The sequence below is a fragment of the Phaseolus vulgaris genome, chromosome 6 (genome assembly GCF_051622355.1).
Source record: "Phaseolus vulgaris cultivar YP4 chromosome 6, ASM5162235v1, whole genome shotgun sequence".
Taxonomy (NCBI): domain Eukaryota; kingdom Viridiplantae; phylum Streptophyta; class Magnoliopsida; order Fabales; family Fabaceae; genus Phaseolus; species Phaseolus vulgaris.
The window spans coordinates 26880494-26908203 of record NC_143503.1 but is presented as its reverse complement, the minus strand read 5'-3'; the positions used below and the strand labels follow the sequence as shown (position 1 = coordinate 26908203).

General features: G+C 29.5%; 4 protein-coding genes across 4 annotated transcripts; 2 read left to right on the top strand and 2 right to left on the bottom strand.

The window, feature by feature from the left end:
* Positions 1-1152: 1152 nt before the first annotated feature.
* Positions 1153-4051, bottom strand: LOC137831700 (Rrp15p protein). Its single transcript, XM_068639484.2, has 9 exons — positions 3939-4051; positions 3036-3571; positions 2854-2955; positions 2645-2726; positions 2502-2521; positions 2319-2379; positions 2074-2153; positions 1528-1626; positions 1153-1444 (listed from the first exon to the last, which is right to left on the bottom strand). Exons 2-9 carry the CDS (start codon positions 3543-3545, stop codon positions 1382-1384), a joined length of 1017 nt encoding a protein of 338 aa, XP_068495585.1. The 5' UTR covers positions 3546-3571; positions 3939-4051; the 3' UTR covers positions 1153-1381.
* A 1489-nt stretch (positions 4052-5540) lies between these two features.
* On the bottom strand, positions 5541-6485 carry LOC137833105 (Cyclin family protein). The gene is made up of 2 exons (XM_068641478.2): positions 6018-6485; positions 5541-5821 (listed from the first exon to the last, which is right to left on the bottom strand). The coding sequence occupies exons 1-2, from the start codon at positions 6398-6400 to the stop codon at positions 5665-5667; spliced, it is 540 nt and encodes a 179-aa protein (XP_068497579.1). The 5' UTR covers positions 6401-6485; the 3' UTR covers positions 5541-5664.
* A 6263-nt stretch (positions 6486-12748) lies between these two features.
* PGSIP4 (plant glycogenin-like starch initiation protein 4) lies at positions 12749-16202 on the top strand. Its single transcript, XM_068641476.2, has 2 exons — positions 12749-13526; positions 15186-16202. Exons 1-2 carry the CDS (start codon positions 12785-12787, stop codon positions 16088-16090), a joined length of 1647 nt encoding a protein of 548 aa, XP_068497577.1. The 5' UTR covers positions 12749-12784; the 3' UTR covers positions 16091-16202.
* Positions 16203-21198: 4996 nt separating this feature from the next.
* On the top strand, positions 21199-27542 carry LOC137831698 (mannosylglycoprotein endo-beta-mannosidase). The gene is made up of 11 exons (XM_068639481.1): positions 21199-21541; positions 21631-21769; positions 22161-22388; positions 22593-22651; positions 22747-22795; positions 23235-23465; positions 24306-24475; positions 24580-24784; positions 25433-26101; positions 26222-26449; positions 26677-27542. The coding sequence occupies exons 1-11, from the start codon at positions 21393-21395 to the stop codon at positions 27463-27465; spliced, it is 2916 nt and encodes a 971-aa protein (XP_068495582.1). The 5' UTR covers positions 21199-21392; the 3' UTR covers positions 27466-27542.
* Positions 27543-27710: the final 168 nt, after the last annotated feature.

Below are 27710 nucleotides of genomic sequence, written 5' to 3'. Positions count from 1 at the left end.
AAGTTCTTTGTGTTGTCTGTGTGGGAAGGAGGAAGAGTCTCACCGCCATTTGTTTTTCGCTTGCAGTTTTGCTTGGCGGGTTTGGTGTTTTTGTGTCTCACATTGATCCTTCGTCAAACTTTGCTCAGTTCAAATTGAGCATGTTTTTTTATTCATTTAATGATGTATGGAGCACAATTTGGGTTGGGGTTGTGGGAGAAATCTGGAATCACAGGAACTCTATCATTTTTAATAGAAGGGTGGCTGACGCGTCAGAAGTGTGTGTAATGGTGCAAATAAAGGTGTGGTCTTGGATTTCTGAAAAATGTCGTTCTGCCTCATTTTCCTTCTCTAGCTGGTGTTTGGAACCTTTGGAATGTACGAGAATGATTTCTTGACATATGTTAGGTTTTTAGTAAGGTTCGTGTTTTGGGTTGGTTAGTCTGGTGGCTTTAAGTTAGAAGTTGTTCATTGTATATTTTGTATAAGGGTTGAATTACTCCTAAAATGATTCGCATTTATTTAATTTTGATTGCTGATAAAAAAAAATTACACAACAAACTGATTTACAACATTTACATTACCTATGAGGCTGCTGATATCCTAGCCCACACAAACCAACACAAATTTATTTTAATAGTTTCCTTATTACGAGTAATCAGGACACCTAAAGTTTAAACTAAGAACAAAATCAATTTACATAGAAAAAAATATATATTTAACACATAATTATTATATTATTCAGAATCTTTCAATTTAGAAAAGCTCCTTTTTTAAAACCCACTGCAAGATTTCATTTTTTCCATTGTGTCTACAAAAATTGTAAACAGCTTCGGTTCTAATCTCATATAGTTAGTGTAAAATCACACGTGTTAAACACAATATTAATAATTCAACTTAACCATCACAAAATTGATAGGTGGATATGAGATTCATATCCCTATTATCTAATGTATTTTAATCACATCTCAACATAAAACTAAATAATTAAGATAAATTGGTAACAATATAAAAGAAGATGACATCATAGACTCCACAATAATAGTTAGAATAGACATTCATATGATTTTTAAATTATAGGATTAGACATATCATAATTCCATAAAATTGCCTTGTAAAGTAAAGTTTCCATTCCTATGATATATTGCATTTTAACCATGTCTCTAGCTGAAATAGAATATCCAACAACACCAATAAATGATCTTTGAAACTACAATATTTCTTTTGAAATTACAATACGAATAATTCATTACTAGTCTTAGTACTCCATTGACAGCAAAACGTATGGTTACAAGATATTCCTTCTACCTTTGCCAGTGACAACTTAACAACTCCAATATTCTAAATCTGACAGATTCCCCGCCAAAAATATCTCAAAACTGCTTACTCTAGTTTTAATATACTAATCTTCATCTGAACTACTATCTTCAGAAGCCCTTCCCATGTCATCTGATACGTTTTTATCCTGCAGATATGCAAAGTTATGAGTGGAAGGTAAACTGTGCAGCATAAAAGTAACCTGTTACTACAACTTCAAAGGATACTTACAGGCATTTTGTCCCAATCCTTTAGTTTTGAACTTGTCAGCATATAGTTATCTCGTAATGGAGCCCAAGCAGGTTGTTGGTCATCCGTGCCTTCAGTCACCTGCATATCAAAAACCAACAAAGTTCGATAACTAAGCCAAAGAAAGAACCTATAATATAGGTTTGTTATAGTTTATTGGGAAAAAAGAGAAATTTTAGAAGGTAGCTAAATTACTCATGGTCGTGTAAATCTAAAACATCATGTTCTTCTTAGAGGAAACTTGAAGACACTGGTTTTAAAATACCAAACCAAGTTCAACCAGTTTGACAATTGTACCAGACCAGATAAAATATAAAAGTTCAAAATGGAAGACCAAATAATAATATTTTTTATATTAATGGTTAAATCCTCATCCAAATTAGTATGACTAAAATTTTTCCACATTCAAGATTTTGCTGCTAAACTTTAATAAAATAAGAGAGGATAAACTGGCAAAACTGAGATCAAACCAGTCTGACCATTTTTAAAATACTGACACCAAAAAGAGAATGAGCAGTTACAGATCACCTTTGTGGTGGCGCCAATTGAAGGCAATGACGGTTTCCCTAACTCTGAAAAGAAGGCTTTTTTGGTCCGTTTTCGTATCTCTGCCAGCATACACATTTGATAATTAGAATTATACACACATTACCAAGAATGAGCATGTTAAGATCCAAGAAAATTGAACATATAGGAATGAACCGAGAATCAAGAATAATGTACTGTAGTTCTATAATAAGAATAAAAAGGAAATACAACATTAAACAACTAACCTTTTGCCTCCTTGATCCTTGAGGGGTTCAACCCTTTTTGAGCAGTTTGTGCCTTATTTACCTGCAACAGGTGTGAACAAATCTCCAGGCTCAATAATGATAGAGATACCAACCATCACAGAGACACAGATACAAAATCCATGAAGAAACCAAAATTTGGTTAAATGTTAAGTGAAAACTTACAGCATTGAACAACTTGACCACTGAAAGTAATCCAATTTGATGCATGGTCACAACAAAAGTCCAAATCAATAACAAGAAGATGCAAGTTGTCAAAAAAATCAAAACAGCTATAGACTTTTATTCAAGAAATTCAACCCATTTACCTCCTTTTGTAGCAACACTTATTAGAAACTTGTCATGTGAGTCCAAGTATGTAGCAGGTTTGACATGCCCCTTTTCTGCTAACTGTAAAAAGCAATAAGATTACGATTTAAAACAGGGAAACTTTTGGGTGACAAAAAGTGAGCATACAAATAAATTGTTACAGTCTTTGAATAACAATAAAATCCTTCAACATGAAATTTAAGATTACCGTCTGCTTTTCCTTTTTGGCCTCTCCCTTGATCTTGCGTTCTGCTTCCTCTTCTCCAAGTTTTTCTATAACAAGTTTTTTGTGTGCTGACAATATTGGACCCTGCAGATTATCCAAGTCTTAAAAAACCTAGTTTCCCAATGTTCTGTAAAATCATAATCTCCTATAATCAAATAACTTACCAACATATCATCAGGAATACTCTTCTTCATAACATTCCTAAAAGCCATCTTGAATGCTCTGCATCCTTCAGTGAATTTTGTAATTCCTGGCTGAATTTCACTTTCATCTTCTCCTTCATCATCAGAACTGTGATTATTCACATCAGTAGCATTCTTATTCGATTTTTTTAGCGGCCCTGCAGCTCCTTCATCTCCAGACTGATCCTCACTTTCTATGTTATCCTCCTCAATTATTTTATTGGTGATAGAAGGCCTTTTATTGGTGATAGAAGGCAAAAGTCTAGTCTCCGAGGCAGCAGTGACAGTTGCCTCATCTTCTTCATCATCAGAGTTATACTCCCGTGCCCGCTTGCGGAAAAGTTTCTTCATTTTTTGGTCTATTTTAACTTTCTTCTGTTCATGTGGTGATGGCCTCCCTTTTGTTTTCTTATTTGACTTCTTTCGGCCTTGCGTTTTAACAAATTTCCTCCTAGATCTTCCAGATTCCGCCATTGCCATTTCTTCAGCCATGGATTGTTTTATAATTCAACTCCAACCTGTATATGCCATGAGTAAATTACCAGTAATAAAAAAAACTGCAGCATTCAGCATCCACCCAAAAATAAAGGGTGCAACACAGGTACCAAGAAAGGAATGAATGTGAAACTAGTCATAAATAAAAGAAGAACAAACCCTAAACAATTCCCAAACCAGTCTGAATTCAAATTTCAAGTCATCATCACCTAACAAGCAGAACAACCAAAAACAATCCAACCCACATACTCATTTGTTCATTCACAATGATAAACCTTTGATTAATGTAGATGGGTTTGCACTTAATCATGAAAAGACGAGACCTTTAGAATACATCCACAATAAAAGAATAAATCAGCGAGCAGAACAGAACAGAGTGATGGGTCATACCGAATTGACGATGTCTGTGAGGAAAGAATGACGATGTCTGTGAGGAAAGAATTTGCAGTGGCCGCCGGAGTAGAGACGTTAGGGTGATGCATCTATATTTAAACCTATTTATTTTCTCTTCCATGAGTTTTAACCGGTTTATTATTTATTTATTTTATATAATTTATATTGGCTAATATCTTAATTTTCCATCAGTATTCTTTTAGGTTTTAATATATTTATAAATACAAAATAGAAACTGAAAAAATAATAAATTTATATTTCTTTAATTACTAATAATAGTTGTTAGCCTGAGAAAAAAATATTTAAAAGAGGTTAAATAATATTTTGATATCTTTAAAATTGATCGTATTTCACTAATGATTACATCTCAATCTTTTTAATTTAAAATTAATAAAATAATTATTAGGATAAAATTCATATATTTATTAAATAGTGAGTATAACAAATGTTTAAAAAATGAGAGTTTTTTATACGGACTAAGGTATAAAAAAAACTTATTATATCTAATTTATTTTTTATTTTAATGAAAAAACTTGAAATTAAATTTTATAAAATAATATTGAAATATTAAAAATTATGAATATGTGTACAAATATTGCATTGCAATAAATTTCCAAATTCCTCATTTTCATAATTAGATAAGATTAGAAGAATATATGATTTTGTATCATTTGACACTGTTAGTTATAAATTAGAAAGAAAACAGTAAATTGATATATTTATGATAGACAAAAGAAACAGAGTGGTTTTTTTTTTATCAAATTGTAACATTATGCAGAAAGTTTAATAAGGAAATATCATATATATATATATATATATATATATATAAATATTAAAAATTTTATATATTAAAAAAAACTAAATCAAACCCGTTTATTAAAGATTTTATAAATTTCAAATTATCAGTAAATAATTTCTTCTCATATTATAAATATGAATATTTTAGTCTTATGTGAATATTTTAGTCGTATTTCATATATGTAACTTTTCTTCAAATTATATATATGAATTATGGTGCATGTATTAAAATATGAAAATTCGTGTATATACTCTTAGAATTTTTCTTCCAATAAAAATATTAGCAGTAATTATATTTTTAATCTTATAACTTGGGATGAATCTCGTTTAGATTTTTAAAAATTGAAGAAAGATTATTTCAATTTCTCAAATTTAAAAAAAAATGGTTTGAGTACTTGTAGACTAAAAATAAAATTAAATATTTAATTACATATTTAGATAGAATAGTCTTTATACTTATGAAGCTCAGACTTTTAAATGGTGAATCCGTGTCGAATATACATATCAACACTCAATTCAAAAAAATATTTGTTAGATTGACAATTCTAACACAGGTCTAATATAATTTTAAAAAAGAGAAATATATTAATATTTAAAAACTCAAAATTATTATATAAATTTTTATTATGATTATAAAAATAAGGAACAAATCCTTTCCAACCAGTTGTAAAAAATAGAGTCTTTTTATCTTGAATTTTATAGATTATACGTATCTTCGTATCCATGCATATCGGTGTACGTATCATTGTGTTACATAGCTTTGTACTGATTTTACTCTTAATTAATTTTTTATAACCTGCATTAAATATAATTTAACTTCTAAATTAATTTTTAAAATAAATTTTTTAATAACATGTTATCATTGTCCCCATAATATATAATTCAGAGAAATCAGTGCTTCTCAGAAAACATTATAACACATGTTCTAAACAGCTCTATCAAGTTTCTCACAATTCTTCAGAAACAACTCTGTTGTGACAAAGAGTCTAAATTCCAGATTAAACAAAAACTCTATCTCCATCCTATTCATCTCCTCTGTGCTAACTCCTCCCACTTTGGCAAAGTAAGCATTGCTATAGTACCTGTACAAATTGAAGTCTGCAAGAACTTAATGCTGATGCACATTGCATTCAATAAATCTAACATCAGCCCAATAAAAATCACATAGACTCATTATTTTAGTCCTGCAACCCCTAATTTTCAAGTCATGTTTAACTGCTATACAATGTCACATGCATGATGCATAATATTTGCAAGTTATTTTTGCCAAGTACTCACTTATCATCAAGAAACTTGGCAGCAACCATAATGCTAGTGATGAGGAGGCGATGAGCATTGAAGGAAGTGAGATAGCCACTTTTTTTCTGAAAGAACCTTTCCAGGTATATATGTGCAATCACAAAACAAGAAGTGCTGCAATTAGAATACTTGAAAATGCGTTCCATGTACTGTGTAACACTCATGTTTGGTGCTTTAGAGCCATGAAAGATGGTGACAGGATCATTGTTTCCTGTTGACAGCAACAACTTCTCATTCTTCAAAATGGATATCTCCAAAAGTGAAGACAATTTCATGAGCAGTGGAGTTTCTGAGACATGGCTGTTACCTAGTGATGCACCAAATTCTAATGATTTAAAGAGCTCTGATTTTATGATAGCCATGCCTTTAGATGGTGTTGTGGTGTTTGTTTTCTCTATTTAAGTGCTGCACCATCATTAGGCATGCCTTAACCATAGTATTTGCAGTTTAATTATTATGCTGCGGTTTGTTCTAGATTGGTAGAGAAGGTTTGCTTTTGGTTCTTTCTGCAGAATATTAACAAAAGTGTATTCTTTCCTTTGGGTTTCAGAAATGACACTCCAAAGAATATTGTGTATATATGTTTTGACAAAAAATGGAACCAATTCCATTTGATTGGATCAATTTGGGCACAACACTATATATTCCAAAACTTAATGAAGCTTTCATTTTCTTCCAACATCAATAAATTTTAAAAATGATATATATATATATATATATATATATATCAACTAAGTGTTAAAACTAATTGGTTCTATTTTAATTTGTTACATAGTAGTAGATTATGGTGCAGTCATTTATCATTGTTTGAATGGACTATGGGAGTCCTATTCAAAAAAATAAACTGAGATTTTTTTTTAAGTTTTAGTACTTTTTTATTTTTAATTATATATATATAAACATTAAAAATATATTTAATTTTGTAAATATATTTTAAGCTTTTAATTAGTTAATTAATACTTCTAATTAAAAAAATTGAAAGAAATATTATATATATATATATATATTAATTTACTATACAGTTATATAATTATATTTTTCAAACAATATAATATAAAAAAATTAATAATTTAAATTAGTTATTTTATTTTGTTGGTTTATGTCACGGACAACTAATGTTACTTTTAATTATTCCTGTATAATTAAACTTATATAACCTTGACTTTTATATTGATTATTGATTTTATTTATTATTAGTCCAAAAATTATGACTGATAATTAAAAGATAATTATTTTTATTTGATAAGTTCGAGTCTCATTATTTAAATGTGACTTAAACTCACCTGATGAATACATAGTATATTTTAGTTTATAAAAAAATAAAAATTAACTTGATTATTTATTCTAATATCATCAAATTAGTGGGTTAAATGAAATATGTTGGATCTTTAAGTCCATTTTTTTTCACCTCCTTTTGATTTTGTTTCTTATCTCATTCACAAATAAATCATATGATCTATACGATATTAGATTATATAAGATTTCTATTTTACTAGATTTTGATACATATAAGATAATTATTTTTTGGTTTATAATCTCTTATTCTTTATAATTCGCTTATATTTGTGACAAATTAACTTTTGTGTTGGTCCTAATTGTTGAGAATTTTTATCCTCTCAACTACTTCTCTTTTTAATTTGTGTTTTGGTTGTTTTTGGTGTTAAGCTTATTGGTGACAATTTTTTTTTTAGTTTTCAACTACTTTAGTCACTTTTATCTTTTGGTATGACTATAAGTAAATTCCAGGTAGAGGAAGTTATTTTTGAACTATTGTTATTGTTGAAAATACTAAAATCTGCTATGATTTAGAGTAGTTAGTGGTAGAATGTTTGGTAGGTTAACGTTTTGATTTTTTTTTATAAGTCACTACAAGAAAATGATGGATTTGCGTGGGCCAGAAACGGACGCAAAACTTCAAAAACGGACGCTTATGCGTCCGTTTTGCGTCCGCTAAGCATCCCGCGAAAAAACCCTGGAAGCAAATCGAAATTAGTGTGGGCCAGCAAATTGGACGCATTTTGCGTGGGCTTGTGACAAATTAACTTTTGTGTTGGTCCTAATTGTTGAGAATTTTTATCCTCTCAACTACTTCTCTTTTTAATTTGTGTTTTGGTTGTTTTTGGTGTTAAGCTTATTGGTGACAATTTTTTTTTTAGTTTTCAACTACTTTAGTCACTTTTATCTTTTGGTATGACTATAAGTAAATTCCAGGTAGAGGAAGTTATTTTTTAACTATTGTTATTGTTGAAAATACTAAAATCTGCTATGATTTAGAGTAGTTAGTGGTATAGAATGTTTGGTAGGTTAACGTTTTGATTTTTTTTTATAAGTCACTACAAGAAAATGATGGATTTGCGTGGGCCAGAAACGGACGCAAAACTTCAAAAACGTTGCGTCCGCTAAGCATCCCACGAAAAAACCCTGGAAGCAAATCGAAATTAGCGTGGGCCAGCAAATTGGACGCATTTTGCATGGGCTTGGCCCACGCAACCACGCAAAAAGCGGACGCACATGCGACGGCTTTTGCGTGGGCCTATCCGACGCATAATTACAAAAATTTAATTTTTTAATTTTCTCATTATTACTAATTACTATTTATATTTTTTATAGATATTGGAAACATTTTGCACTAGATAGGAATCGAACCCAAGTCATAAGACTCGAAACCAAGCCCCTAAATTAATATTCCAAGGAAACTGCAGCAGTCAGGATTTGAACTTGAGTCATTCCAGTGACCCAGGGTAGCATTAACCACTAGACCAGAGAAATTTTTTGGTCATATTATCATTTTTATTATATTTATTATTAATATAATTTATACATATTAATATAATTATTAATAATAATAATAAAATAAATTATACTTATTAAATTATTATTAATATTATTATTAACATTATAATTAATATTATAATTAACATTATAATTAATATTATAATTAACATTATAATTAATATTATAATTAACATTATAATTAATATTATAATTAACATTATAATTAATATTATAATTAACATTATAATTAATATTATAATTAACATTATAATTAATATTATAATTAACATTATAATTAATATTATAATTAACATTATTATTAATATTATAATTAACATTATTATTAATATTATAATTAATATTATTATAAATATTATTATACATATTATTAGTATTAATATTTAATAAATTTAATTTAACTAATTTATATCATAATTTCAAAAATAAAATAGTTATGACAATATATAAATAAAATAAATTTAAAATAAATAATATTTAAAATAAACAAATATTTTATATAACATTTAAATAATTTAAATATATATTTTATTTTACTCAATTAATTTTAAATCAAACGCTTATTTAATTTAATAAATCTAATTTAATTAATTTATATTCAAAATTGATAAATTAAATAATTTATTATGAAATAATTCTAAAATAAATATAATAAAGAATTCAAAATTAAAATATTTATTATACATTAAAAATATTTAAATTTTAAAATTCTAAACATGCGTGGGCTATAGCGGACGCATATGTGTGGGTTCTATGGGCAACACAAAATGGACGCATATGCGTGGGCCGCGGCCGACGCAAAATTTTTTTTAAAAAAAAAAATTTAAATCAATATATGCGTCCGTTTTGCGTCGAATGTAAATCTTGCGTGGCTTTTACTCATTTTGGCCGACGAGAATAGCGTCCGCAAATGGCCCACACAAAAATTTGGAAGCTAAATCAAGTTTTTCTTGTAGTGAGTTTAAAATGATTAAAAGAGACTTAATTTTATTAAATACTTTTTATAATTTATGTTTGAATAATATCGTGTTTATTTTATAATTTGGAGACCTATTATGAAATGTTCTCGTCAGCTCGTGGTCGGTCCGGATGAGCTCTTAGTGGTCTTCTTTCGACCTCTAGTGATTAAACCTTGGAGAAAAGAGGGAGATTCCTTCTCTGCGATGACACTCTGAGTAAGAACAAAAAATATAATGAGTATATGATAAAATATAAGTTGAGAATATTCTTTGTATTGTGTATTATATTATTTTTTTTTATATAATCAAGTATATATAGATTGAACTGTAACTTCTCCACCTTTAGTCACTAATTAATACAAAATATAATGTTAGATACAGAGGTTAGGAAACGATAATAAATAACTAATTATCGGACCAGACCCATCAACTAACAAGAATAAAAAATATGGATAGAAAAAATATCCTAAAAAATGATAAAGATGAGTAACACTAAAACATTGTGATTCATTAACTCTCCACCCACCTTATTGAAATGACTATTATTCCTACTTTTTTTTCAAATTCTTTCCACAACTCACACGTCCTTACCATTAATACCTAAACCTTTTATTTCATTCTTTAAGTGCTTCTTCATTCCCATAAGCATCCTAAATTCTGGATGAAAAATGCATCATGCCAACGGAATGACGAAAGACGAAAGAGACTTGTTGTGTTAACCATTGCATTATAATTTTTCAGATTATAAAAAAAATCATATAGGTGAGAAATGATGGAGGATAATTGAGTGAGAAAAAAAATATATTTTTTATTAAAAAATAAAATATTATGACATTTTATACTTTTAATCAGTTTTAAATAGAGAAGTATGAATGTCCATTAAAAAGTCATTAACAGAAATTAATTCTAAAGAAAAAATAATTAATTACTAAATTATATATTATTTCAAAAATTGGTATCTAAAATAATTTTTATTATTAATAAAAACTTTAAAATAATTTTTAAATTATTATCTAATTACCTATTTGTTGTTACTAATTTTAAAATTTAAATTAATTGGTAGCTAAAATTTTAATTATAATTAAATATCAATTTAAAAAATAATTTAATAAAATAATAGAAACTATTTTTATATATCAATATTTTTTTTCTTTAATAGAATCTAATTTAATCAATATACTAATTAATTATTTTTTTGAATAAAATTATTTTTTTATGAGATAATTTTCATATAGCGATATTACAAATTCTATATGAATTAATATAATATTACTATATCTAATCCGGCATAACAAATAGGCAAAATAAATTAATTTTAGGGTACAAGTTTTATACAATCAATTAAGAAAACATCTTAAAAGCTATTACATGTTAATATACATACAAGTTCTTATAATATTAAGTTCTAAATAGAAAGTGATTTTGGGTTATTGATGAAATTTATTGTTTATAAACCTGTAATTGACTTAGGATTTGTATATGTAAATTAATAAAAAAGTAGAACCATATTTTTAAATTTGAATTTAATTAGTTGAATAATAAAGAATTATAAAAGAAATAAAAAATCCAATTTTAGAAAATTCATTTAAATATGTATATTAAAGTGACTATAAATAAGAGTTAAAACTTATAAAGTGTAATTACTAATTAAATAGCATACTATAACTGTAATTGGTATGACGATATAGTATTAATGAGTTTGCTGCATTAAGTGTTAAATTAATTAGGTTAATCAGATTGTAAAATCCAAACAAAACTATAATTTACAAAAACACTCTAACTAGGTATTAAGTTTAAAAATAAAGTGCTGTAATCCAACTTGGAACTTGTCTCATTTTGAGTTAAATTAAAAATAGCTTTGCTTTAGAGATATATGCATATATAGTTATTGTAAAATCCTATTTTCGTGGCTTTAATAATTTATTCTGGTTCTCGTGAGTTTATTATATTACATGAATATCTATTGTTTCCATTTGAAATCACTACAAGAAAATCATGAAATATAGAAACCAATTTTTAGAGACCAAAATAATTAGTTACAATAGGAACTAAAATAGAGACCATTTTAGAGACTAAAAGAAAAATTGGTTTCTAAATTAGTTTCTATTATTGTTAAATAGTTTCTAAATTGATATCTAATTAGCAACCAAAGTTTTTGCTACCAAATTTAGAAACTAAATAATTGGTAGTTAAAACCTTAGTTGCTAATTAGATACCAATTTAGAAACTATTTAACAATAATAGAAAATAATAGAAACTAATTTAGAAACCAAATTTCTTTTTAGTTTATAAAATGATCTATAATTTAGTTACCATTACAACTAATTATTTTGATTTCTACAAATTGGTTTCTATTTCATGATTTTCTTGTAGTGAATCTTCTGATTAATTATTTTATAAAAGTAAAAAAAAAATTGTTGCGAATTAAACTTCAATGTCATGGAATAAATTATAATCGAAGATGACTTCTTAAACTCTAAAATTAACATTTTTTATTTTTAATGACAAAAATATGGTGAAATTAAAAAAATTCACACTTTTATTAGTATATACATTACTATAAATTATAAAATTATAAAGCACTATATTATTAAAAATTTGACTTCCACTTAAAAATAAGAATTTTTTATAAATTTTATTTTAATTATAAGTCAATTTTATAAGATTAACTTAAATTTAAAGTCGAGTTATTATAGTTTATACTAATAAAAATTTCTAAACTCAACAAACCTTAACTCATACAACGATTAAATCGTTGAGTTATATTTAAAGTTTAATTAAAATATATATATTATAAATTTTTAATATTTATTTGAAAATCATATTAATAATGTTTTATAAAATTGTTTGATTGTGTAAAAGGGACATAGAATTTAAACTCTATGATAAAATCATCATTTAAAACTTGTTGAGTATAAATACACAAAGGAACCTTTTTTTCAAATAGTCATCAACACCAAAGCCACATTCACCAAACTCAAAAGGAGAAGAAAAATGGTTTCTGTAAAGTCCTTTTCTTCTCGATCTCATTCAAGGCGAAAACGTTTTGTGATTTGCATCTTACTTGTGTCCCTACCCTTCTTGGTGTTCACAGTTTCAGAGAAGCACAAGAGGATGAACAAAACAACTGTTGAGGTGGATCACAAGCCAAGACCAAGTCCTCCTTGGTTTGATCTCATAGGAAAAGGTTTGAATAACAGGAAGAAAGTTAAGGTAGGTCTTGTTAACATTGATGCTAGAGATGATGGTGATGTGTATGAAGAATTGGAGTCACTTGAGGGTAAAGTGGAGAGTGTGTTTGTGGATTTTGATCATGTTGATGGGAATTTGAAATGGGAGGAGATTTTTCCAGAATGGATTGATGAAAATGGGAAGTGGGGTGAAGCCAAGTGCCCAAGAATTCCAATGCCAAAGTTGGAGAATTTTGAAGATCTGAATGCTGTGGTGGCAAAGGTTCCATGTGGGGTTAGAGATGTGTTTAGGTTGCAGGTGAATTTGGTGGTGGCAAATTTGGCTGTGAGAAGTGGATGGTTGAACAAGATGGAGAATCATCATAGGAATGTGTATGTTGTGTTTGTTGGTTCTTGTGGTCCCATGGAAGAGATTTTCAGATGTGACAACCTTTTGAAACATGAACAGCAATATTGGGTGTATAAACCTGATTTATGGACCCTAAAACAGAAAACACTTATGCCTGTTGGTTCATGTCAAATTGCTTCTGATTATGCAAAAACAGGTACACCTTAATCCTTCTATGGTTGATATATGTTTTTTTTTTAATATTGTTTCCTTGTTTTTAAAATTTTTAATTTTACTTTTTTTAAACAATGTTTTGGGACTTTGAAAAGAAAAATCAAATTACTACATTCATTGAAAATTAAAATTATTAATGTTAGATATCTCACAATAATTAAAATAAAAATATTTCATAATATATACATATTTTATTTTATAAACAGATTTACGATTGAGTTAGACTATAATTTATTTTAGTTATTAAACTTATTGACTGTTATAAAAAATTTCTATATATAAATAATGTAAATTTTATCTAATAAACTTAAATTTACTTCTTAGTAATTAATTTTTTATGATATTTTTTATTAGTTGATAGTTTTTTTTTTCAGATAGCTTAGTTGATCTTAGATTGATGATGAATAAAAGTTTTATTTATATTAACTTACGATATAATAGAAAATTTCTTAGCAGTTAAGGAATGTTGTAATTTACAATCTTCCTTAATTAATCATAATTTCCAAATCCGTACACACATTATTCCGTATACCCAACCTCTTAGCCAGATTGTGCTGGTGTAGTAACTTTTAATACTTTCTCCTATTTTCATATTTTTCATATAAGTAAAGACATGAGTATCTAAAAATTATGTATAATTTATTCTATAATTAACTCTGAATTTTCTAACCGTCATCTTTTAGACCTGGGCTTATGATTTATCTATTTAGTTATAACTTTAGTAACATTATAATATTATTTTTCATATATTAAACTATAATCATTTTATGAACTTTTGAAAATCTGTTTGCAATGACATGTTCAAAATTTCAAAGCATGAAGGAAGAAGCAAAGAATTGTGTCATAGCTGTTATTAGACATAACTATTAACCTTAATAATAATATTTATTGTGATGATTATAAATAATATTTGATTTCAATGTGATGATTCATCATAATAACACTATTTTAATAAATTTAGTTCTCTACAATAACAAATTTTTTGGAAGGTTTATTAATAAAAAAAATTGGAAGTTGCATGAATAAATAAAAGCACACTCCAACAATCTTTTAGAATAATAAGTTTTGAAAAAATTATTAGTTACATGTTTATTGACAGAGATAAATCATAAATAATTATTTTTATTAGTAGTGAATCAATTAAATTAAAATGAAATATTTTAGATATTTTAATCTTTATAAAAAAACCTAATTATACTACTGAAATTGTATTGATCAAATCACAATTATACACTGATGGATGGATGCATTACAAGAAAATCATGAAATAGAAATAAAAAATGTCTTAATCTCTAATCGATGTGGGATTTTCAACTCACCCTTCACGTCGAGAGTGACCGCTTGGATAACATATTATGGGTGATCCAATAACGACCAGATAGCGTGTGACCTGATAAGCCCAATAAACACTCACCAGGATAGACTCGAAATGGCTCTGATACCATATTACGAAGTGAACTTTAAGCCTAACTCAATCCCATAAAACCGGCTTATGGGATTGAGGTTTGCACTCACTTATATACAATGAAATATGATTTTTTTAGTAAAGTTTTTTAATTTACAATTATCAACACATACATATATATAAAAGATAAATTTATTCAGTTTTATGATCAAGATTGTATGAGTAATGGTTTTGCAGGTAAAGAGATATGGAGAAATTTCTTAGGTGTTCCAAAGCTAGCCTACGTATCTATTCTTCACTCTTCAGAAGCTTATGTATGTGGTGCAATAGCACTTGCTCAAAGCATTCTTCAAGCAAATACCAATTTTCCAAACAATCTTCTCCTCCTCGTTGACAAATCCATTGGTCCTGAATCCATAACTGGTCTAAAAGCTGCAGGGTGGAAGATCCAACGCATGAAACGCATCTTCAGCCCCTTTGCCAAAAGGGGTGCATACAACCAGTGGAACTACAGCAAGCTACGAATGTGGCAACTCACCACCTACGACAAAATCATCTTCATCGACTCCGACCTCGTACTCCTCAACAACCTCGACCATTTGTTCGTGTACCCTCAGTTGTCAGCAGCACCTAACGAGAAAGTCTTGTTCAACTCGGGCTTGATGGTGATCGAGCCATCCCAATGCATCTTCCAAAAGATGATGAACAAAACCCTCGAGGTACGTTCCTACAACGGTGGTGACCAAGGTTTTCTCAACGAGATCTTCACGTGGTGGCACCGTTTGCCAGCCAAGGTTAATCAGCTCAAAACTTTTCATAGCGAGGACCAGAAACGTGAAGTCCCTGAGGACGTTTATGCCATACACTACTTGGGTTTGAAGCCATGGATGTGTTATAGGGACTATGATTGCAACTGGGACATGCAGAATCATCATATTTTTGCAAGTGATTCTGCTCACAAGAGGTGGTGGCAGGTTTATGATGCTATGCCTGAAGAGTTGCAATCTTACTGTGGACTTACACAGAAAATGAATGAGAGGATCGTGAAGTGGAGAAGGATAGCAGGGAATTCTAGTTTGTCTGATGGCCATTGGAAGATGAAGGTGGAAGATCCTAGAAAGGGTAATTATCATTCAGATTAGAACAAACATGGTGGTGTTGCATGATCCATAAAGGTTTGGATTTAACCCTTATAGTGTTGTTGCTAATTAATATTGACTTTATAGACTTTGGAACATTTTTCTTCATTCTGCTTTGATTCACAATATTAACAAAATAAACTTCACTTTGTTTGCATTTTGAAATTATGATACCTAATTAACATGATATTCAATCATGAAACAGTCTAATAATAATGCAAGCATCTTTTAATTTAACAACAAAATAATTATCTATTTTAAATTAAATAAAGTGGTAATATTTCACAGTAGTATTACAGGGTTTTTTTTTAGTGATTTTTAATCACTTACAATAAAGGTGGTGGATGTGTGTTAAAGATTGGAAAATGATAAGCTATAGAATTGTATAAAACTCTTTTAGGGGTTTAGAAATAAATATATATATATATATATATATATATAATAAAAGGTAAATTTAGAATTAAATGATATGAAAAAATAATAAAATAATAATATGAAAGGTGTAATGTGATTGGATAAAAATGTGGATTGTAAATATATCATTATCCATTAAGATTATATTATAAATGAATTTGTTTGTTTTCTCCAGAAAAAAAAAAATCAATTCACAAAGTATTTATTATATTTTTGAGTGTTTGTTTAAACTTTTAAAAAAATGTAGAAGTAAAAAATAAGCTTCCAACCAACTCATTTCGAAATTAGTGAAGAAGCTGTTTTATATACTTTTAATTAAAAACACACTTTTATAATTATAATCAAACATAAATAATTTGTTTTTATAATAATTATTCAATAATAATCACTTTTTTTAAAGCACATTTTTAAACATAACAACTTCACCCTTGTCTATTCATTTTTTTTTCACATTTCTTTCGGGAGTCCATCGTAAACTAAGTCTTTCCTAACATTTTTTAAGAAAAAAAAAAGTGTAACTGTTTAATAATATTTTTTTATTTATTTTTAATAATATATACAAGTCGTTGTTAGCCTATTACACCAATATTGAGTTTTGGTGGAACAAACGTAACCAAGAGTTGAAAGAGATGAATTTAGCTTTATATTTATTTAATATCAATAAATATATTATAAATTACATTAATTTGGATTCATTTAGACTAATATCAAGATAATTAATGTGTTTAAATTATTAATTAAAAAAAATATGTTATAAATTACATTAATTTGGATTCATTTAGACTAATATCAATATAATTAATGTGTTGAAATTATTAATTAAAATAAAATAAGTATAGTAGTTAAATGCGAGATATAAATACTCATAATTCAATTAAGTTAAATTAAAAAAACTTCAATACAATATAATAATAAAGTATATTTGTCTTTGTCTTAGTTGTTCTGTTTATTTATAATATTTGATGAGTCCCTTTGCTGTTGGACTTAGATTAAGACATTACTATAATTGAAGTTCGTAATATCTAATTTTTCGTATAGTTTAATTATTGTTAATATAAGCTTCGGTTAATATCATTCCGTTAGTATCGAGTTTTGATAGGTCCTAGACCATTCGGCAATGCATTTCTTTATATTTAAATTAATTTTCAATAGTAACAAACCTTTTTATTGAATTTTAAAATAAAAAAATTGTACGTGGACGAATCCTTATGTGCGAAGGACTAACCTGACCCGCATTTTACGGAACAAACGCAGGACAAACATATGTTACAAGGTAGTACCCACACTCCACCCTCTTACCCATAGGCCACACTTTTTTTTATTTTTTTTCTTTTCTCCCTTCGCTCTTCAAAAAAAGGCAACACACCGTACATCTCTCACTCTCTAATTTTCCACACACATAATTTTACAAAACACGGTTACACTCAAAAAAACTAAAAAAAAAGCTAAAAAAAAAGAAGAAAATCAAATTCAAAAAGTAAAAAATCAGAAAATCCTAACCGGTTTTGTCTTTAACTTGGTGCAGCACTTTACCACACATCTGCATACGATTTTCATACTACACTTCCTGCATAGTACGTCTGTATCCCAAGAATTTATATATTTCTCATAATGTTAAAATATACTAATATATTTTTTAATTTGAAAAAATTAAAAAAAAATATTTATAAAAAATTTTAACAAAATGTAAACATATTTAAATTATAATTTTTTTCAATTGTTCATTGAAAAATACGGTTTATAATTTTGATTCATCAAGAGATAAATTAGCAATTTCAAGAATTATATTTTTATCTACTAAAAAATCATCTCCTGCAATATCTCACAATTTGATTTTCTCTTCTTTATATTTTGATTTTTTTTATAAAATACATAAATTACTATGGATAATATTTGATTACATTTATATCATCATATCAATATTTATCAATAACTAGTAGTTAATAAAGTTATATTTATTTGAAGTTATTTAAAATATTATAATTAAATATAAAAAATTTGTAATTTAAACTATTTTATTTCTTTTAAGTTAAAGTTTAATTTTATAATATTAATCTTTAATAAAATATCACTGTTTAAAAAATAATTTAAATTATAAAAAATAATTTTATGCCAAACACAACACCGTGTCACCTTATAATCTTTAATAAAACATTACTGTTTAAAAAAATAATTTTATGTTAAAGCACCATGTCACTATAACAGTAAAAGTAAATAAAGTATGGCAGACACATCATGTCAGTAATAATAAATCCTAATTTTCCAAGCTTTTCACTTTCATTTTTAACAAAATTTCTCTAACCCTTCATCTTCTTCTTCTTTCTTTCATCGTGCCTTCACAACCTTTCATCTTCTTTTTTCTTTCATCGGTGCATTCACAATCTTCGTCACAACCTTTCATCTTCTTCGTCCTCCACACTTAGAAGTATCCATCGTGTTCACAATCTGGGTCGTGTCCGGCCCAGCTCAATGCCTCTGACACGGTATCGTCTTCGTGTTTGCCGAATGTCCGTGTCAGAAACCCATAACAGGATTTGTCCGTTGACTCACAAAAAAAGGCTTGTGTTCGGTATGTTGTGTGGTGCCGTTACTGTCACAACAAATTAAAACAAGCACGTACTCAGAATATTTTGTTAATACATATTGAATGGTTGTTTAAATACTTTCAAAATATAGAAAAAGAAACGCTGTCAATAATGGTTTTTCAAATTGGATTGAACTATACACTTTTTTTTATTGAATTTCTAAAATACAAAAAATTATATGCGAGCTGGTCTTGACGGACCAACCTGACCCGCATTTTGCGAGACGGATCAGCCAACATTGTCATTCCTAGCACCACACTCCACTCTCACACATGAGACCGCACTTTATGTTACTAAACACTACACTCTTACCTCCAAAAAGCTAAAACAGAAAAGCTAAAAAAAGTGTTGAATAAACTTTAAATGTAATTTGTGGGTTTTAAAATTATAAGGTACTATAAAATAGTAGAATGAGAGTTTAGATATGTGAAAGGTCAAAAGTTGTGAGTGAAATTTTAATTATGTTAGTGGGATTTTAAGGCCATAATGAAGATTTTTCTATAAGAGTTTCCTAAAGTCTATAAATAGGATACTCTGTGAGTTATAATATGCACAACAGAAAGAAATACAACAGAGAAATACAATAAGAGTTATAAAAAATAGTAGGCAAAAAATCAGAAAAAATCATAACTGATTTTGTCTTTTTGCACGTCTCTGCACTCTATGTCCAACATCTCCAATACTCCATATATTCACAACATTCTTCGAGGTGTCCTAAAAATGTTTTAACTTATGATGCTCTCAATTTAACCAAAAGCGTGGGGCGAACTCAACAATAAAAATCTTTTGATTTATTGTCGAAAGACAGTATCATTGAGTTTAATTTACAGAGTTGAACAACTAAAAACATGACTTTGTGTTATCATTGTTTATCAAAACAAAATCTGATTGGAACAGGTCCTGTAAAAGATTTTGGTAGTAAATATTGAATGGTTGACAATACTTTCAAAATATAGATAAAGAAATATGCTAATGTTTTTTCAAATTAGATATTGAATCAGTTGAATTATCATTTATTGTGAGAGTATATTTATATTTTATTTTGTACTTTATTTTGTAGGATGACCATATTGATTGAATCATTAATTTTAATTTACACAGTTAAACACTGAACTTCATTCTACTGATATCAAACATTAGTTACCAAAATTTTAACTACTAATTATTTTAAATTCTAAATTAATTTTAAATTAGAAACTATTGTTCAAAAAATAAGATTGACATCTCTTCGACGTTTAGTTTTATCAATAAATAATGCAGGCAACATATTATATATTATTCTTATATATTTTTTTTATATAACTAAATATATGATTACATTTTTTTGCAGTTATATTTAATATTTAATTTGTAGTCTAAAAATGTGTATATATTGTTACATTAAAAACTACTTACACATATATATTGTTTTAATTTTTTTGTTATATAATTTCATTTATTTATTTAACATAATAAATTATACTTTTGTACCACAGGTCTAATGATAATGAAACACAAGACTAAATAATATATAACATTAAAAAAAAATTATTATATAATTTTATTCATTTATTTAACATCACATTATATTTTTGCCTCTAATCATAATGAAACACATTCGAGACCAAGTAATGTAGTAACACTATTAACTGAATGTGGTTCTATTTTCACCACTATATCATTTATGGTATTTTAGTAATTTAATTACACTTCTCCTTCAATTTTTCTAACCATTGTAATATAAAGATTGTTAGATTATATAATATCACGTTATATCTAGATGTGAGAATGATATATAATATCACGTTATATCTAGAGAATGAAATGAAGGTGATTGTTATTTTAAAATAAGAAATTAGAAAAAATGAGAATTAATTGGTATAAAAAAATTATTTCCTAAATTTTACTTAAAAAAATAATTTTATTTTTTAAATAATTCAATGAAAAAATATTTTATTGTACTAATAATAAAATAAGTATATTAAATAATTTTTTTATATATATAGATATAAATTAATAAAAAATAATAATTATAAATTTGTAATATAATATTGTTATAATAATATTTAAAAATTCAAAAAGTTAGGCGTTGGGGTTGGTAATGTTAATGGAGGTTAAAGGAGGTTATAACTTGTCTAAACCTTGCTAATTTGCTACTTTAACAGCTCCTTTTAATTCAATGTACATCTTTTAACGGAGATCGTCACGATCGTCACATGGCAGGAGCAAAGTTCAAGTTTGTCACGCCAAGAGTCTTTCTTATTTAACCGCTTCACCAAGAGCAGCGATGAAGAACAAGCCTCTTCTGCGATCTAAGCTTTTCGGTGATGGCGGAGCAACACCGTAAGACAACGCTGGATTCAGGGTGGGTCGCAGCAAGGTCCACTGAGGTGAAATTCACCGGAACCCAGCTCACCACTACTCACCCTCCAACTGGCCCCACTTCACCATGGATGGAAGCTCTCGTTCCAGCAACGTAATCACAACTTTATTTCCATTTCTGTTATTTTACTTACTTTAATACAATGTTTACTTGATTCCTCACAATGTGATATCATATAACAGTGTTCTGGCGACCCTGGTGAAGAACAAAGTTGTGCCCGATCCTTTTTATGGTCTGCAAAATGAACACATCGTTGACATTGCTGATTCTGGAAGAGACTATTACACCTTCTGGTTCTTTACAACCTTTAACTGCAAACTTGTACGTGTTGTGATTGACCTCTTCTACATTTTACAGATTTGGATTTTCAAGTGGTACCCTTTGATTTCAATTTTCTTATACTGATATTTTGTGGTTTCAAGTTTTTGAAATTAGTTTTCCAAACATAGAGAACAGTATACAGTTTGTAAGGTCTTAAATTGTGGGTAGTCATAGGCTCACAGTTGTGGTTTAGTTTAGCTATGTATGATCTTGGATATTTCTAAAGTTTGTTGACAAATGTGGGTGATGTAGCTTCAAGTTGCAGCTGTGGAGAGTCCATTTTTAAAACCTTTTAGGGTCTTAACATTAATCTGCTTTTGAATATACGATGGTGGTTTCTTATTTTGATGGAAGGGGCATCACTAATTACTTGACCCCTTTGCATTTGCAGTCAAGCAATGAGCACTGTGATCTGAACTTTCGTGGAATTAATTACTCTGCTGATGTGTATTTGAATGGCCATGAAATCATTCTACCAAAAGGGATGTTTCGAAGGCATTCCATTGATGTCACCGATATTGTTCATGCTGATGGCACAAACCTGCTTGCTGTTCTTGTTCATCCTCCAGATCATCCAGGGAGAATTCCTCCCACGGGGGGACAAGGTGGTGATCACGAGGTTGGAAATTAAGCTCACACTTCTGATCAATTAATTTTATCCTTTTCAACTACTTAACCTTCCTGTTACATGAAACCTTTAAATATCAATTTCATGTGTTTCATAATTTCTGGAATCAGTTAGGACGACAGTGAAAGAGGAAGAGGAACAATGCTTGTTGTCGCGTTCTGGATATCTAATTAATTTTTTCCGGGTATTTTGTAGATAGGAAAGGATGTGGCCACACAATATGTTGAAGGTTGGGATTGGATGGCTCCTATAAGGTGACATTGTTAATACTTGTTTGTATAAATGTATTGATGTGTGGTCATTGGCAAAGTGCATCTATAACTAATGCTAGTGTTTAATATGATTGCAGAGATAGGAATACTGGAATATGGGACGAGGTTTCTATTTCTGTTACTGGGGTGAGTAGTATTAATTGTTTAAGTACATCCCAAAGTCTTCACTGTTGTTTTTTTAATCACTTTAGGATTTGCCGCTGAGACCAATTATGGAGGCCTTTCATTTCCCTTCTTGATTCTTCTGTGCTTATTGCATTTTTGCTCCTAACTAATTTGTTTTTGTAGTTCATAGTAAATATTGATGAACTCCAAATCCAAGCATACGCCCGCTTCATGAAATATAGTCCGGGGAGTCATCGAGATGTTTGGAAAACTAAACTAGGATATTGCAGAGGCGTGAACCAGACATAGAATTGCTATGCTCATTTTAGCTTTTAGTGCAGTCCATGCTATCAACAAACCCAATTAAATATTCTAAAGTGTTGATTGTCTTTCTTTTATAGACGATGGTGCTTCTAGTTGTTCCTTGGTGGGATAATTTTAATGTCTGTGTTTGGTGCAGCCAGTAAAAATAATTGATCCGCACCTGGTTTCAACATTTTCTGATGACTATAAGAAGGCATATCTACATACAACGATTGAGTTGCAAAACAAGAGCTCCCGGACTGCTGAGTGTTCTTTGAGTGTCCAAGTGACACTAGAACCCGAGGATAGCATTTTCTTAGTAGAGCATCTTCAAACTCAAAATCTTTCGGTACCTGCAAACTCAAGGGTGCAATATACATTTCCGGAGGTCAGTGATTGCATTCATTATGCTTGTGACAATTTTTTTTTTCAATGTGCGTACACCTTTAGTACATTTGAAGAACTTAATTGTTAATTCAAGACACCTTTATCAATGAATTTGGTTATTTTAAGAAATTTGTTCAATTTCACACCCTTATTCTCTTGGTTCTTGGACATCCATGGTGTATGTTTATGTATATGGCTTATGTCATGTGTTTGTGCTATATGAGTTTGTCTAACTTTTAGATAGCTCTAATTTACTGTAATTATAATTGAAGTGTGCTATAATTTCTTGAGCTTGTACTGTAACCAGACAATCTTTATTTACTACACTGCATGATTGTGTTTACCTTCACAATATCCTAAATAATAATGGAGCTCTTATATTTCCTTACCTATCAAAGGAACAAAGGTTCAGATATGTTTGGATAAATTTGATGAATATATATTACAAATTAACATCCATAATTTGTAAGTTGTTACTTGATGTCTTTCTTTACTGTTTATGCTATGATCTGAAGTAACAAAGCTGATGGCAAAACATTTAGACAAGCCAACTGATCACAAAGTAGCCAAGTTATCATATGGGCACCCTTGCTCCCTTTTTTACATTGAACATATGTCATCCTGGATAGATAAAACAATAAAGCATATAGAAAAATTTAAACCAACCCAAGTGATCATAGGGACAACACTATTTTTTTTTTTTTTTGTTTACATTGCACACAAGGAAACCTAAATAGATAGTATTTTCAAGTATCCTCTTACTACTGATCCTGTTATTCTGCACATGTTGGGATTTTAGTTCCAATGCTTCTTTTCAACTGCTAATGATCCAAATTAACAGCTTATCTTCTCCAAGCCCAATTTATGGTGGCCGAATGGAATGGGAAAGCAATCTTTGTATAATGTTGTTATTAGCATTGATGTTAAAGGATTTGGTGAATCTGATTCTTGGAGCCATCACTTTGGATTCCGCAAAATTGAGAGCCATATTGATAATGCTACTGGTGGAAGGTGATTTCTCAAATCTTATATTTATCTACCTTTTACTTGGTAGAATGGATTCATTTTTTTAATTGTTTCTGTATATGTTTTGTTGTCTACATTTAATTTTACAGATTATTTAAAGTCAATGGAGAACCAATTTTTATTCGAGGGGGTAACTGGATATTGTCCGATGGACTATTGCGGTTTTCGAAGAAGCGGTATAGTACAGATATAAAATTCCATGCAGATATGAATTTTAACATGATTCGATGCTGGGGAGGTGGGCTGGCTGAAAGACCAGAATTTTATCATTACTGTGATTATTATGGCCTTCTGGTAAGCTAAAACTGCTACCACATCCTTACTTTTGCTTATATATGCATGTGAACAAATTAAGATTCAAATTGCAAGGCCACTTTGGAAGTGTAGAAAGAAATGGTTTATATTAATGTGATAAAATCCCCTCAATGTGTGTATGCACAGCTGAGTAACATACATGCATGTATGGTTTGTTATGTTCTCTCACTTCTGAGTACTTTCATGTAGATAGCAGTTTGTATTAATTTGAATGGCTCAATCACCCTTCTAAGGGCAGTTTTTTTTTGTTCATCTTCGTTATTGAATACTTTTTATTCTTCTCTAATTTTGTAGTTTTATGTTGTGTAAGTGGAGATTTGATTCTAATCTTCTTTTTCTAAAATCCATTATTTTGTTTGGATTTCTTGATAGTGATTTTAAATGGTTGCTATGCGGTGATTATGATGTTGGTATACCCAGGTAGTATTTCTGAAATGTGAATTTTAAGTGGTACTCCTGCTACAGCTAGACCAGATGGTCACTGATGAGTTATCTGGTTTGAAGCTTAGACAGTTTTACCATATAATCCTTGGTCCTGGCCAATATCTTGTGTTCTTTATGTTTTATACTACACTAGTGGCAGTATTGGCTTAGAAAATTTTTCTAGCTGCTGGCTGAATTTTGTAGGTATGGCAAGAGTTTTGGATAACTGGGGATGTTGATGGACGTGGTGACCCAGTATCTAATCCAGATGGTCCTCTGGACCATGATCTTTTCTTGTTTTGTGCACGAGACACAGTTAAGCTTCTAAGAAATCATCCCAGTCTTGCCCTCTGGGTAGGGGGGAATGAGCAAATTCCACCAGCTGATATAAACGCTGCTCTAAAATATGATCTAAGGCTTCATCCTCATTTTGAAAGTAAGGATGAAAACAGCAAACCTGTAGGAGATGTGTCCCCAACGCTGTCAGATCCTAGTCAGTATCTTGATGGCACACGCATTTACATACAAGGTTCAATGTGGGATGGGTTTGCTGATGGGATGGGGAACTTCACTGATGGTCCTTATGAAATTCAAAATCCTGAAGATTTCTTCAAGGATGACTACTATAAGTATGGATTCAATCCAGAGGTTGGTTCTGTGGGAATGCCAGTTGCAGCTACCATACGAGCAACAATGCCTTCAGAAGGTTGGCAGATACCATTGTTTAAGAAACATCCCAATGGTTATGTTGAAGAAGTTCCAAATGCCATATGGGAATACCATAAATATATTCCTTACTCAAAACCAACCAAGGTTCATGATCAGATTCAACTTTATGGTGATGCAAAAGATCTTGATGATTTTTGTTTGAAGGTAAGAAGAGAGTACAAACCTTCATCCTGTTGGCCATTAGTGATGAATATTTCGTCATCATACTTTTCTTGATCTTTTTGCTGAAGTTGATGGTTAATTTAGATGTTATAATCTCCTCAGGCTCAACTTGTTAACTACATACAATACAGAGCTCTTCTGGAGGGATGGACTTCTCGCATGTGGAGTAAATATACAGGTGTATTGATATGGAAGACACAAAATCCTTGGACTGGTCTGAGAGGTCAATTTTACGACCATCTACTTGATCAAACAGCAGGTTTCTATGGTTGTCGGTGTGCTGCAGAACCAATTCATGTACAGCTTAATCTTGCTACATATTTGATAGAGGTGAGTATCGAAATGTAGTAGGTCATGAAAATAGAGATATTATTTTACCGATTTGATGAATATTTTTTTTACAAGTTAAAATTGAGATAGGAAGACAAAGTGGCAAGTTAAAAAGATTTGAAGGGTAAAGAAATTGTGAAAATTGTTTGATCTACAATTTTCTTTGCAATTTATGCATGGTAATTCTTAAAGTATGTGCATTTTTTTTATCTTCCTCCACAAAACAGGTCGTTAATACTACATCAGAAGAGTTGTCTAATGTTGCCATTGAAACTTCAGTGTGGGATCTTGAAGGAAAACGCCCGTACTACAGCCTTAATGAAAATCTCTCTTTGCTGCCAAAAAAAGTTGCACCTATTGTTGAGATGAAGTATCCAAAGTCAAAAGATCCAAAGCCTGTCTACTTTCTTCTTCTGAAACTCTATAACATGTCAGATAAACGTGTTATATCCAGAAACTTTTACTGGCTGCATCTTTCTGGTGGAGATTACAAGTTATTGGAGCCATATAGGGAGAAGAAAATACCTCTCAAGATAACATCGAAGGTTTCAATTCAAGAATCCATTTATAATATTCAAATGCATGTGACAAACTCATCTGAAAGTCCAGAGTCAAGAAGTTCAACAGTTAGGCCAAGTGATGGTTTTTATGGCACACAATCACTGCAAACTCTGGATTCTGGTGTTGGAAAAGAACATCAAACTGATTTTAAGGGGATAGAGGGATGTTTTTCTGGGAAAAGTGACGGCGGCTTGAAAGTTACAGAGATAAATGGATCTGATGTAGGCGTTGCTTTCTTTCTTCAAATCTCTGTTCATACTTCAAAGAAGGACTACAAGGAAGGGGAAGACACAAGAATTCTTCCAGTTCATTACTCTGATAACTATTTTTCACTAGTCCCAGGAGAGACAATGCCTATAAATATATCTTTTGAGTCACCCCAAGGTGTCTCTCCTCGAGTAATTCTTCATGGCTGGAACTACAAAGGAGGTGAACTCATTTATGAAGTTGTGTAACAATCACCTTATCAGGGATTGTGCTGGTGTATCTTGCCATTATTAATAAATGCATGAGAGACCTTCATGATTTTCAATTTCATTTGTTTTCGTTTTGTTATGTTCTTTATAAAAATGAACCGTAAGAAAGAAAAATAAAAATTATTGACATTGCAGATGGTTTAACTCAAACTTGTTAGAAAAAAATTAAAATTTTAAGCGTATACTTCAAAAGAAAAAAAAAATTAACTATCAACAACAAAATT

Excerpts from the sequence above, each read along its gene's own strand:
- LOC137831700 (XM_068639484.2), bottom strand. The coding sequence starts at position 3,545 with ATGGCTGAAGAAATGGCAATGGCGGAATCTGGAAGATCTAGGAGGAAA. Across the intron at positions 2,522-2,644 it reads AAGTGTTGCTACAAAAGGAG|TGGTCAAGTTGTTCAATGCT; the intron begins GTAAATGGGTTG and ends GATTACTTTCAG. Across the intron at positions 2,154-2,318 it reads AAGGATCAAGGAGGCAAAAG|AGATACGAAAACGGACCAAA; the intron begins GTTAGTTGTTTA and ends GTATGCTGGCAG.
- LOC137833105 (XM_068641478.2), bottom strand. The coding sequence starts at position 6,400 with ATGGCTATCATAAAATCAGAGCTCTTTAAATCATTAGAATTTGGTGCA. Across the intron at positions 5,822-6,017 it reads GCCAAGTTTCTTGATGATAA|GTACTATAGCAATGCTTACT; the intron begins GTGAGTACTTGG and ends CAATTTGTACAG.
- PGSIP4 (XM_068641476.2), top strand. The coding sequence starts at position 12,785 with ATGGTTTCTGTAAAGTCCTTTTCTTCTCGATCTCATTCAAGGCGAAAA. Across the intron at positions 13,527-15,185 it reads TTCTGATTATGCAAAAACAG|GTAAAGAGATATGGAGAAAT; the intron begins GTACACCTTAAT and ends ATGGTTTTGCAG.
- LOC137831698 (XM_068639481.1), top strand. The coding sequence starts at position 21,393 with ATGGCGGAGCAACACCGTAAGACAACGCTGGATTCAGGGTGGGTCGCA. Across the intron at positions 21,770-22,160 it reads CAACCTTTAACTGCAAACTT|TCAAGCAATGAGCACTGTGA; the intron begins GTACGTGTTGTG and ends TTGCATTTGCAG. Across the intron at positions 22,652-22,746 it reads GATTGGATGGCTCCTATAAG|AGATAGGAATACTGGAATAT; the intron begins GTGACATTGTTA and ends ATATGATTGCAG.